The sequence below is a fragment of the Xyrauchen texanus genome, chromosome 11, assembly GCF_025860055.1.
Source record: "Xyrauchen texanus isolate HMW12.3.18 chromosome 11, RBS_HiC_50CHRs, whole genome shotgun sequence".
Lineage (NCBI taxonomy): Eukaryota > Metazoa > Chordata > Actinopteri > Cypriniformes > Catostomidae > Xyrauchen > Xyrauchen texanus.
In genome coordinates this window covers 35187398-35200522 of record NC_068286.1, presented here as the reverse complement: position 1 = coordinate 35200522, position 13125 = coordinate 35187398, and the positions used below count along the sequence as shown (strand labels likewise).

Genomic DNA, 13125 nt, shown 5'->3' with positions numbered 1-13125 from the left:
AAGATAAATTAGGGAGAGTCATTATTGTTTTGGTAGAAATTCAGGGGAAAAGGTTGATTTTGTCTTATATATATATATACGCACCTAACATTGATGATCAGGGCTTTTTTATTGATCTTCAAGGGATGTTGCAAACTGTTGGCACCCCTTGTGATATAATATTGGGAGGAGACTTTAATCTATTGATGGATTCAGTCCTTGATCATAGTGAAGCAAAAGTGTGCAAGTCCCCTAGAGCAACATACTTTTAAACCAATCTGGGAGGGACTATACATTTTCTTCATCAGTCCATAAGATTTACTCTAGAATATATATATATATTTTATATCTAGGTCCCTCATTTCATCTGTTGATTGCTCAATTAGAAACATCTTAGTCTCAGATCACACCCTGGTGAGTTTAGAGGTGTTGCCATATATGGAGAAATATAAATCATATAGTTGGTGCTTTAATGTATCTCTCTTGCAAAATCCTGATTTTCAACAAATGTTAAAGGCTGAAATCAATGTTTATATGGAGACCAACTGGTCCTCAGTATCCTCTGTGGGCATAGCTTGGGAGGCACTTAAGGTGGTTCTTAGGGGTCAGATCATACAATATGCCTAATTCATCAAAAAAATCCAAGGCACGAGAACTGGTGGATTTGGAAGGGAATATTACAAAAGCAGAGGCGCTGAATGTCGTCTGATGGCCTCAAAGAATTGACCAGATTGAAATACAGATATAATACTATTTTGTCATGGAAGATGGAGTTTTGGTTATTCAGGTCAAGACAGTCATAATTTGAGTTGGGGGACAAAGCAGGGAAGCTTTTGGCTAGATACATAACAGAGAGAGTCTTTTTCTACTATTCCCTCAGTGAAATCTGCTGGTGGTGAAATATTTACCTCAGCCATAGATTTTAATAATGCTTATAAAGAATTCCATCTTGATCTCTTTAGTTCCACGTCTTCGTCTACTGATGAGGATATTAGAAATGTTGTGGAACAATTAGATCTCCCTAAACTGACAACTGAGCAAAAACATTGAATGATTCTGAGATAACCTTGGAGGAGCTTGACGAGGTAATTAAGGCCTTGCCTACAGGCAAGGCTCCAGGACCAGATGGCTTTGCTGCTGAATTTTCTAGATCTTATGCTACAGAACTGGCTCCAGATTTGTTAGAAGTTTATACAGAATCATTAAAGAATGGAAAACATCCACCAACCATGACACAATGCCAAATCAGTCTGATTTTTAAAAAGGACAAAGATTAAATAGTTACCGTCCAATTTCCCTGATCCAGCTAGACATTAAAATATTGTCAAAAATGTTGGCTAACCGATTAAATAAAGTTATGACATCTCTTATACAAATAGATCAGGTGGGGTTTATTCGGGGCCACAGCTCTTCTGACAACATTAGGCATCTCATCAATATTATGTGGTCAGTGGTGAATGATCAGCCATCTCACTTGATGCTAAAAAGGCATTTGATATGGTAAAATTGTATTATCTTTTTAAGATTTTGGAAATATATGGGTTCGGGAATACCTTTATTGGATGGATTCGGTTACTTTATAGACACCCGGTAGCGGTGGTACAAACAAACAAATGGATTAATTTCAGATTATTTTACTCTGGATAGGGGCACCTGGCAGGGTTGTCCTCTTTCCCCATTACTGTTCTGTTTTGCCCTGGAACCATTAGCAGCCGCGACAAGAAGGGAAGATTATTTTCTAGGGGTGGTGGCGCATAAGCATTTGCTTTACACAGATGATATTTTATTACTCGTCACTGACCCCACTAGACCATGACTTGCCTCCACAGAATTATGAATGCCTTTTCTAAGTTCTCAGTATACAGAGTTAATCGGTCTAAATCCGAAGCTTTGGCTCTGACAGCCTACTGCCTTACCAGTGGCTCAAACTATGGCTAAAACTAAGTTTCTGGGCATTTTATTCTCAGCATATTTGTCTGATTTAGTTAGAGTTTATTTTGATCCCCTAATAAAAAGGTTTTCGAGTGATGTGGGCAGGTGGGCTTCATTACATTTATCTATGATTGGTAAGGTTAATGTTATTAAAATGAATTGTATTCCAAAATTTAACTACCTGCTACAATTTCTCCCTGTAGATGTCACCCTCTCTTTCAAGCAATTTGATAGCATAGTGAAGTCCTTCATTTGGAATCGTAAGCTCACAAAAATATCTCCCACTTTTCCTCACATGTATAAAATGATGAACACACACATCTGCGTTTTAAAACTTCTGCTTTAATGATCCATAGAGTATAAGTAAATAACATGCAAACTTTATAGATGTTAATGTCAATGTGTTATTATTGACATGCATCTGTCTTGCATAGTATAAAATCTTGTTTTTGGGGTTGATTCTTATACAGGAAGCCCTTTAAAAATTTATAATTAAAACATAATAGGAAAACAAAAGTATCAACTGCTTAAACCAGGCCTGGAACAGGAGTTGTTAAAATGCTCAAATGTTGTTTTAGGTGCGACAAATAACTGAATCAAGTAAAGGCCACATCACTGATTTACAATTATGCACATGCCGAAGAGTTCAGGACAAAAAGGGTAGTTATATACTCACTTGTTACTTTATCTATACTTTTTGATGCTCATCTCATGAAATGTCCAGTAACGGTAACAGCTTTTCTATCCTTTTTCCCCATCTCTCAGATCTTTGAAGTTCAGGCTAAACATGTATCCATCCATATGCACTATACAATAAATATATACATTATGCCCATTTTTCTGGTGATCACCTAAAAAGCAGGCTATACTTCTACAATCACTGTTTATATGATCACACCATGGGTTTTCAGTTGGAAGACTAGAATAATTATAGTTCTATTTAATATATCTAAATAAAAAATGAAACAAATGATTATAAATGTTCACACACCATTATAAAATATCTATGCTGCAAGAGATCCAACCATTACAGACACACTTGGTTAATAGGTAAACACTGAGTTAAAGAGTGAGGGCTCTATCAGGCATGCATACGGTTGACTAAAATCCCTCATGGAGACTGCTTAAAGACACGTGGCTCATAACGAGCTCCCAAAAGTCTGCATATATGCCTACAAAAATGTATGGCTGTAATGTAGTCAATGGAAAGGAGGAGGCAAGAACCAGCTTGACAATATAAATTCAATTTTAATTGTAAATTGAAACAAAAGACACAAACACACACACGACGGACATGTCCGTAAACTATCTCTCTCTCCCGCACAATCCTCCGCAGTCTGCCATTATCCCTCTCGGAGGCTTGATTAGCCTGTTAAGGGACCGAGTGTGTAGAATCACGACCCGGCCCCGCCCTCTGCCCTGCCACAATGGCACATTAGGGCTTCAGTTAAGTCTGTAATTTGGGTTTTATTCAGCTCATATAAATCATATTCTATGCTGCCAGTCAGAAGCACAGATGTTTTGCCAATTCAATTAACAGCACTAATATACTTTAGCAATTGCAAACACATTACATAATCGCATATGGTATATGTGTGTTAAAGTTGCGCCCAACATCTGTTCATGAAATCATGAAAAATAAATCTTAAATCTTAAGAATTTTAAACAATACTTTAAAACACAATAATGGTAATTGCATTAAAACCAGTATGTGTCAAGTAAATAATGCTTAAATGATGGAAAAATGTCAACTGACTTTTGTCCAGTGGCAAATTCTCAGGGCCAGCAAAGCCTTCTCAGCTGGCTTAACATGCCAAATAAATAAATATTTCTCATCCTTTCATTTTCAATCACCTTTTTGCCTATGAATTTTAATCACTTTCAATTAGAGGAAAACGAAAAGTTTATCCAGTCAGAATGTATTCCTTTATTCTTATAAGCGAAGTGTGACATCGGTTTCACAAATCGGATTCCCGAAGCAGTGCGTGAGTTATTTGAGGAGGTCCACCCCCTCAGACCTTCAGAATTTCTTCAGAATCCCTCAACACTGCAAATGAATGGGCAACTAAAGTCAGATTGTCAGATTCATCAGCCAATCAGATTGATTTATTTGTTCTTGGTGGGTGTGAGCTCCAGGATAAGTCCCGGTCGAGGCCTTCTAGCTGGCCTTGGGTGATGCAATCACACTTTAAGCAGTGTATGCAATTGGAAAGCAAAGAGCGCGGGATCGTCATCACTGTCGCTATCACCATTGAGAAAGAGATCCTTATGGATTTAAAAACACGAGATGTTCTGCACGACTGTGTGATTGCTGAATTTATTAAACAGGAAAGGAGGACTGATTTTCACTTCAAGTAAATTAAGTATTTTTTGCATTGTTATAGAAACATCAGGAGTTTTCTAAGTGTAAATTAGGCTGCTTGAGCATTCAGTGTCAGATCAAGTTTTGAAAAGTAAGATAACGGGAGCGCTGCAGTTCCGAATATCGGAGAATGGAATGTATTTATGGTCGGAGATATCAAGTAGGAATATCCCAAATCTAACTTGAATGGAACGCAGCATAACTGTGTACCCTAATGAAACGAAATTTATTGCAAGCAACATATAATTCACAAATATTATTAGATATATTTTTCCAGGTATTATGGATCTACTTGGTAGATTCAAATGAAAAATTATTATTTTTGACATTCATTTCACAAAACATTCATGCTGCAGTTAAAACAGGCTTGCTTGAGCATTATGTGTCGTTTCAAGTTATGGCTTTCGTACGTGGGCGTGTTTTTAAGATGTAATTTGATATTATTAGTTGACTGCCACATAATGTATGATAGGCATATTGTGAAATTGTGTTTTCTTAATGGCATGAATGGCACTGAAGGCCTAGACTTAAAATGTACGGCCAGCGGCTACATTAGTCACTACTAAAATTATATTTTTAAGTGGAAATTTGACCTTCAAAGTTTTATCATTGTGCTTTTGAATGTTATGTAAATTAATTCTTAAAGTTACCCCCTCAAGACATAGTGACATAAAAAATGTAACTTTAAGAGGATCTCATGAACAGAAACCATTATGACAGTGGGCTGTGGCAAACTGCATGCCATACAGGTAGCATAATTTGATTGTATTACTTTTCTCGACACAACATGCATCAGCCAAATATGAAACTGATATGTGGCCACAAAGCTTGAGTATATGCATTATACATTTACTTTAAATCATATGCTAAAGCACTGGAACTTTGTATTAATACTAAAATGTTTTACTAATTTAAACTGGATTTTAACTTAAAGGGATATTCTGGGTTCAACTAAGTTAAGCTCAACTGACAGCACTTGTGGCGTAATGTTGATTACCATAAAAATCATTTTGACTCGTCCCTCCTTTTCTTAAAAAAAAAGAAAAGAAAAGAAAAATATCTGGGCAACAGTGAAGTAAATGGGGCCAATCCATAAACATTCAGTTACTTACTGTTTCAAAAGTGTAGCCACAAGACGTTGACAATATGCATGTTAAAATTATTTTAATGTGATACAATCACTTGCTAAACTTCTCTAAAGTTAAAGCCAACTTTACTACTTTGTTGCCATGATGTAATGCAGTAAATAAACTGATAAAAATTATGATTTAAACAACTTTACAGATCAAATAACTTTCTTTTTATAAAATAGTAAACTTCACATTTCTTCCTTTAAACTCCCCCAAAATTAGACCCATTAACTACTATAGTAAGTGCCTCACTGTAACCTCCATTTATACTTTTTTAAAGAAAAGGAGGGACGAGTCAAATGCCACATGCTGTCGATTAAGTGTATTGAACCTGTAATATTCCTTTAAAAGGTTGCAGCTTGTGTGGGGCTTAACAAATTTTTTTTTGGAAAAATGCATTGGTTAGAAGTGCTGCGTGTTTTCAGCCAAAATCATTTGGGCTGCAGGAAAAGACTAACTTGATTAATGGAGAAAATGTATATATATTAAAAAAAGAGGTAGGATAATTCTCATGGAGATGAAGACAAGACATTCTCATGGAGATTATAAATACACTCTTTTATAACGTTCTCTCTCCACAGTTCAGTGTTTCTAAGACCTTGGTTGAGACTGTAAAGTTGTCCTGGTTTAGTTCTGTGTGAGTCTGCTGGGTTTGTGCTTTTTGAGGTAAACAATAAAGATGCACAAGGAATTATGCACTCTAGGGAATAAGACTGTCTTCTCTTGAAATAAAGGAGCAATCAATCATAGTTTGGGGTTAAACCTAAATGACGAACTCAGGATTGGTGTAGGAGAAGCCTTGGAAATCAGTTTGGTCCAAATTCATAATGAAGAGTTTATCCGTCGGAGTCAGTTCAACTGCCATCTTGGTAAACTCCTTGTCGAAATTCCCTATGTCATACCGATTTTTCTAAAAAGAAAGAGAGAATAGAGTTATGGTCATAGAAAACACCATGAGCATAAGCTTTAACATACTTAATGTTGTAGGTTTAGGTTGTAACTGGATACATGGAACCCATTTATTCTACTGTTCGATGAAGATCAGCACACATTTTATATTACAGATATTACAGTTTCTACTATCTGATTTTTCAGTTCCATCGATTCCAAGTTCTTCCCAAAAAACTGTTTGGGAAGAACAAACACATCTCACAACTTTTGCAAATGTAAGTCGTGGGTTGTTGGCATGTTCTATTACACATTTATGATTTTATTAACTATAATTAAGTTATTCAAGCAGAAATGCAATTCAAGTTTGGTTTACATGAGTCAACATGAAACAGCATTCTCAACACATTTTACTTCCAAAATGTGATTGAAACAGGATTTTCAACCAGTAAAAAACAGTTGGGTGGGACTTTATCTATTGAGAATTGATTGGATGGTGAAAAGTGACATTCTATACCAGAATGGAGCCTGAAAATCTGGTCTCATGACAATTCGTAGTAAAAGTACAAGATGGCAAAATCGTAAAAAAACTGACGACCTTTACCCGTCGTAAGAGAAAATAAATGATCAACGATCAATGTTACTCAAAATCTTCCAAAGTTTAATCCCCAAACCTCAACCTAATGATGATTTTAGTAGTAAAAATAACTTTTGAGTACCATGGAAGAAAGATTGGGGTTTGGAACAAGACAAGGGAAGCGTATTACAGGTTATTGACATACATTAGTCATTTGAATTGTATAAATTAATTTGGAATGAGTAACCCAATTTGTTTACAGACGTTTCCTTTCTTAAAATAAACGGTTGCATATAGGCCTGCTAAAATGCCTGTTTGTTGATTGGTTGGGCTCTATGAGAATAAAAGTCATACCCAGAGGTGGGTAGTAACTCGTTACATTTACTCTGTTACATTTACTTGAGTAAAATTTTTGGGGAAAATTTTACTTTTAGAGTAGGTTTAAAAGTGGGTACTTTTTACTCTCACTCAAGTAAATTTCGAATGAATTTTTTTTACTTTTACTTCTTTACAATGTGTGGCGTTACTGTAGTTATATTACTGGGTTTAATTTGAATTGATGTGTAATTTATTGAGAGATTATTAAATGGGACTTTGACGAGATCGGAAGTTCACAGCTGCGCGCGATGAGACTCTCCCATTTGAGTGACTGTCACTCAAGTCATCAGTCCAGCAGCATCAAACTCTTCAAAGTGAAACCCTTTCTTCGCTCCACACAGTGAAAAAAAGAATAGTTTTGTCATGCAATGCCTTCTTTTAACACCAAGACAAGCTGATATTTCAAGATTAAAGTCACAGCTCCAACTTCAGGCATCACGCTGAGGTAAGTTTTGTCTCTAATTCTAAAGCTGGCTTCTCTGTGTAATGAGATGGTCATTTTCAGTGTGATTCTGTAACTGAGCTCTTACGACATCAGTTTTTAAGTGTACGTTTTTAAATCAGGGCAGCAATATATCAGTGCGCTTTGTCCCGCATATCATAAGCAGTATTTATGCATATACTCAATGCCCTCGCAGGGGGGCTGGAAACTATCGCAGCTACTTCTGCTACTCCTTTAACTGTATAAATCCATGTAAACATCCAAGCTGAGCGTAAATTGTGGAAAATTAACAGTCATCGAGTGTACTTGAAATGTACACTTGAAATTAGAGAGCATTGTGTTTAAGAATGAGTGAACAAAATTAGGGAACGAGTGGCTCACTCAGAATTCTGACACTCCTACAAAATAGCGGTTTCAGTCACAGCGAGTGTTCCACGATCAGGGATGGTGCCCTACGTAGGTTGCGTACTCTGCATTCATCTTGTGTTTTTGGTTATTCACATTCTTCTCTGTCTCGCCCGCTGCTGTCTAGCAAAAAATGACTCCACTGGAGTCTTATGGATTACTTTTATACTGCCTTAATGTGTGTTTTGGAGCATCAAAGCTAAAATATTCTTTTAAAAATCAGAATTTGTGTTCTGCAGAAGAAAGGAAGACATACACATCTGGTATGGCATAAGGGTGAGTAAATGATGAGAGAATTTTCATTTTTGGGTAAACTATCTCTTTAAAGTGATAGCTCAGCCATAATTTAATATTCTGTAATAATTTATCTACTCTCATGTTGTTCCAAACCAGTGTAAGGCTTTGTATTATGTGGAAAACAAAATATGTTAGACAGAATGTTAGGGACTGACAGTCCCTGACCATTCACTTTCAAAAAAAATTAAATATATATGTATATAAACAAACATTCACTGAAAGTAAATAGTGACTCGGGCAAACAGTCTGTCTAATATCTCCTTATTGTATTGCATGGGAGAAAGAAAGTCATACAGGTTTGGAACAACATGATGGTTAATGATGACTGAATTTCATTAATAATAATAATAATTCTAAAATACATGTTCAATGTGTATTATGTAATGGAATATAGGGGAGTTATCAACTATTATGTCATTTGTGAAAGTAACGAGTTACTCACTACTTGAGTACTCTTTTAATTGGATAATTTCTTACTCTTATTCAAGTAATTATTTATGTTAGTACTTTTAATTTTACTTGAGTAATTATGTTTTTGAAATAATTGTACTTTTACTTGAGTACAGTTTTTGGCTACTCTACCCACCTCTGGTCATACTTTTTTGTGCGATACCATATCTTGCAATTTTACCATCAGGCACAAATTATTATAAGTCATCATGAAACTATGTTAAGCCAGACCTGAATGTGAGTTTGCAAAAACTATGGCTAAATAGCTATGAAAAAATTATCAAATAGCCTAAGTGATTTGAGCATTATTACGATTCCATGAAATATTACGAAGACAAACATTTATGAATCATGACCAAGACCAACATCAAGACCAGGAACATGTATTTAAAAGTAAATAGAGCTCATTTTGATTTCATCTGATATATGTCTTAATGAGTGCATATCAACTGTGAGACAACACAAAAGTACATCAGAGGAAAATTTGAGTTTCCAAACAAATACAGATACTAGAAGTCAGAAACAGAGCAAAGACAACCAAGTGGAAATGGATGAAAAGAAGACCCACTTACACCAGAATCAAAAACTCAAGACACAGGAGACCAACACAGCTACAGCTTTTGAAGTAAAGAGTGTCATTCTATAATAGGCAGAAGTGAACCACAAATGACATGGAGGAGCAGTACAGAGAAGAGCAGATTGGAGCATATAAACTTATCTGGAAAACACCCATAGGATGAATGATGCTTCCAATTACAGAGACAAACAGCTCATGAAAGTTCTGATAAACAAAAACCAGGAACAGAAAGACACAAATGGCTACCAGATGCCATTTCATTCACAACAGAGGATAATCAAGAAATGTTCCTACCTTCTGCTAGATGCCAACCCAGCTCAAGAATAAGGGCACTTGGAGAGCTGTACCTTGAGTGTCTGGTCCCTGTACATACTTTACAACCATTTAACCATGTCACCTCATGACCCAGAAGTCCAAATACACAATTTTATACATACAAGATGATATATGCCAGTTTTGCAATGTTAATTGCTATGCAAATTTAGCATGTGTTTGGAGTTCCTTGATTGTTAAAACTAGTACATAAGAAAGTATTTGCAGTTTTTATCTTTTTAAATATATTCACATTATTAACACTTACAAAATTAGGTCTCAGAATTGCAGAATTTTTCTAGAGCTATAACCATTATTGCCAGCTTGTGTGGTTCTTTTCAATTCGCCGGTTTGGAATGGAATGCATTCTATTTACATGTGAATATTATTAAAATGGATAATATTCTAAACAAAAGCTAAATTGTAATAGCAACTGAATGAATTATATGCACTGTAAAAGTAAAAAGGTGCACCTTGAGGAGATTTTTCTACCTGACTCTTACTTTACTTTTATTGGTGTAGCCTAATTTAGTCAGGTTGATTCAGCCATATCAAGTAGTTTGACTAAAATAAAACAGCTAATTTAGATGTTGCTACTTGAATTACATTTTTAAGGTACCTATCAACACATATGCATAGAAATATATCTGCCACAAATTCACCTGTTTATATTAAGATAATGTGGTAATACAACAAATGGTAGACATTTGAATCTAAAATTATGCAGAATACTATTAAATCATTGTAATATATAATGCAAACTTATTAACTTGACATGGCATCTAAAAATCGTGACGCATCTGTGCGAGACGCTGAAAAATAAAAAATCAGCGAGACATGGCGCAATGGTTTAACATGTCCATATACCATATGTTAATAGAAAAAAGCACAATTGGAGGCAAAAACATGCTCTGTGTGAATGGCCCCTACTCATTACATAAAACATTCAAAAAATATTGGTATTCAATGATTACTTTTTGGTACTATTCGAGTGTGCAAGAATAAACACAGAGGATGAAAATATACCATCAGAGATTTTAATATATATTCTAAATACATATATTTTCTCTATAGAAACAGTCTGTCCACAGTTACAAAATAATTTGATCCAAACACTGCTAGGCGCAGGTAACAAGTAAAAAAAGTCATAAATCACAGATATTGAGGAATAATAACAAAAAGATATGTTCTTGTAAAGAAGTAATTAAAATAATCATGTCTGAAAATCAGTTGCAAAGATGTTATATCACATCACTATCATTTCCATTTGATTGATCTTTGTTTAAGTTGTGCACTGGTTGGAAAACTATATGTTGGCATGACCAGTTCCTAAATTTTAATCTCTGACTTGGCACAGTTTCACACAAGCCCACGTACAACACCCAACCAAAGCATCTATAACTGATATTCCAAAGAAATTTTCCAGCTTAGTCAAATGTGTGAATCGGTGAGAAAAAGTTCACATTTCACCCAAAAATCAGAAAAAAATAAATCATATATACCTGTATATAGCAAAACACCATTTTTAAAACCATTTTGCAACGTGACATTATTTTCATTACAATTTAGCACATTTCCCTAACCAAAACTCATTACCATAACACTAAAAATGTTAATTCTAATTACTGTTCTGGGAAAAAATACTACTGATTAATTTTAATATTTTACATTGCTATCAATTTACAAATGTAACTTATTTTATTCATTTACATTTACTTCTTGATTTTGGGGCAAAATCTGACATGGACATGATCTTAAAAGGTACAGTGAGATTCACCCAGATACGTTTGACTTTTAAGACCTGTAATATTACAGTATATGAAACAAAAGCATCATAGACTCACTCTTTTATAAGCTCATTTACAAAGTTAGACAATTTCCCTTGATAATTCCCGAAATAAGGGGTTTAAGCAACATGAATTGAAAGAATATGCAGGATGAATATTGTATAACATTGTATATAGAAATTAGCTCAATTCCATCAATCTGGTTCACTCTCTTAGGCCCATTCAAACGCTGTCATTTTAGGGTCTGTAATCTGATTGCTCCCAATAATGAGCTACTAATATTGAGCTAAAACTGGCTTCTTGGATGTAATAGATGCAAATTTAGGATTAATGTACGAGAAGCCCTGGAATTCAGTTTGGTCCAGGTTTTGAATCACTTGCTGGTCGGGAGGGGTCATGATGGGAGGATGGCTGGTGAAAAAACTATCAAAGTTCCCTCCATCTCGACCGCACTGTGGAGAAGATGAGAGAAGAGAGATGTGGGAAGGGAAAATGGTGGTACGAAATGAGCAAAGATATTAGAATTAGAATTTTTCCCTAAAATGTGAGAACAATTTTAAAAAGTTTCCAAAATGGTGATTCTGGTGTAATAACACTATAATTAAATTATGAACAATAAAAATGTTTTTTTGACTTAAATTGAAATATTCCAAATAATTTCCATCTACATCACTTTTAGTAACAGTCTCTATAGTAACTGCACATTATGAATGTGTAATGATAGGAAAATGATATGAGCACAAATGTACATTGCATAAACCACAAAAATATATAGATGTACAGTACTAAAAATATATGTTTAATATATTATATAAGCAATCAATTTTCTGTTCTTGTATTAGCAATGTATTTCATGCACATCATTTTGCATTTTTTTCTGATGCTGCAATTGTAATTATTTTTACAGATTACATTAAATTATCAAATTTTGAATTAAGAAGCATTTCAGATGCAGAATTCAGAAAAATGTGATGCATGGAATTGCATAATTCCACATTAAAAAGAAGTGTGGGGGTGAAAAAAGGGATTATGAGAAAAAAGGAGGATCTATATACTTTCAAACAATTTACCTGTGAATGGGTGAAATTACTGTATAATCATTTAAATATATTCAAATGTTCATTCATTGTATGAACATTACTGCATTACTACAGTATGTTACAAGAATGCATCATAACTTGGAGGGAGGAGCTTAATTAAACCAGCTAATCAGGATAGAGTACACTACAATTTCCGTCATTCAATATATTAAGACTTCTCACTAGGAACAAACACAACACAAATTTAACATTGACTATTTATGGTTAAAGACATCTATATACATAAAGCCTCATCACACAGGATTCCAAATGAGCCTGTCCTACAACCCAGACAAAATTGTGTTAAATTACTTTTTAAAGGGGTCATATCATGAAAAATTGCATTTTATTAAAGTAGCTTACTCTGTATATAACAGAAACAAACTGTACCCTTCAGAACTCAAAACATCCTCACCAGTCCAGAAAACCTCTATTTAAACTTGTATAAGAGTAATGACTAATGATAAGAGTAAACTGTGGAAAAGTCATCCAAACTTTGTTCTATTCCTGGCTGTGTGTAGCACCTGCTG

General features: G+C 34.8%; 1 protein-coding gene across 1 annotated transcript in view; it reads right to left on the bottom strand.

Moving 5' to 3' along the window:
- Positions 1-10760: 10760 nt before the first annotated feature.
- LOC127651419 (protein kinase C beta type-like) overlaps positions 10761-13125 on the bottom strand; it is a 62416-nt gene continuing 60051 nt past the window's right edge. Inside the window, exon 17 of the mRNA XM_052137224.1 lies at positions 10761-11968. Coding sequence (XP_051993184.1) covers positions 11792-11968 — 177 coding nt within the window. The 3' untranslated portion in view covers positions 10761-11791. The remainder of the gene's footprint in view (positions 11969-13125) is intronic.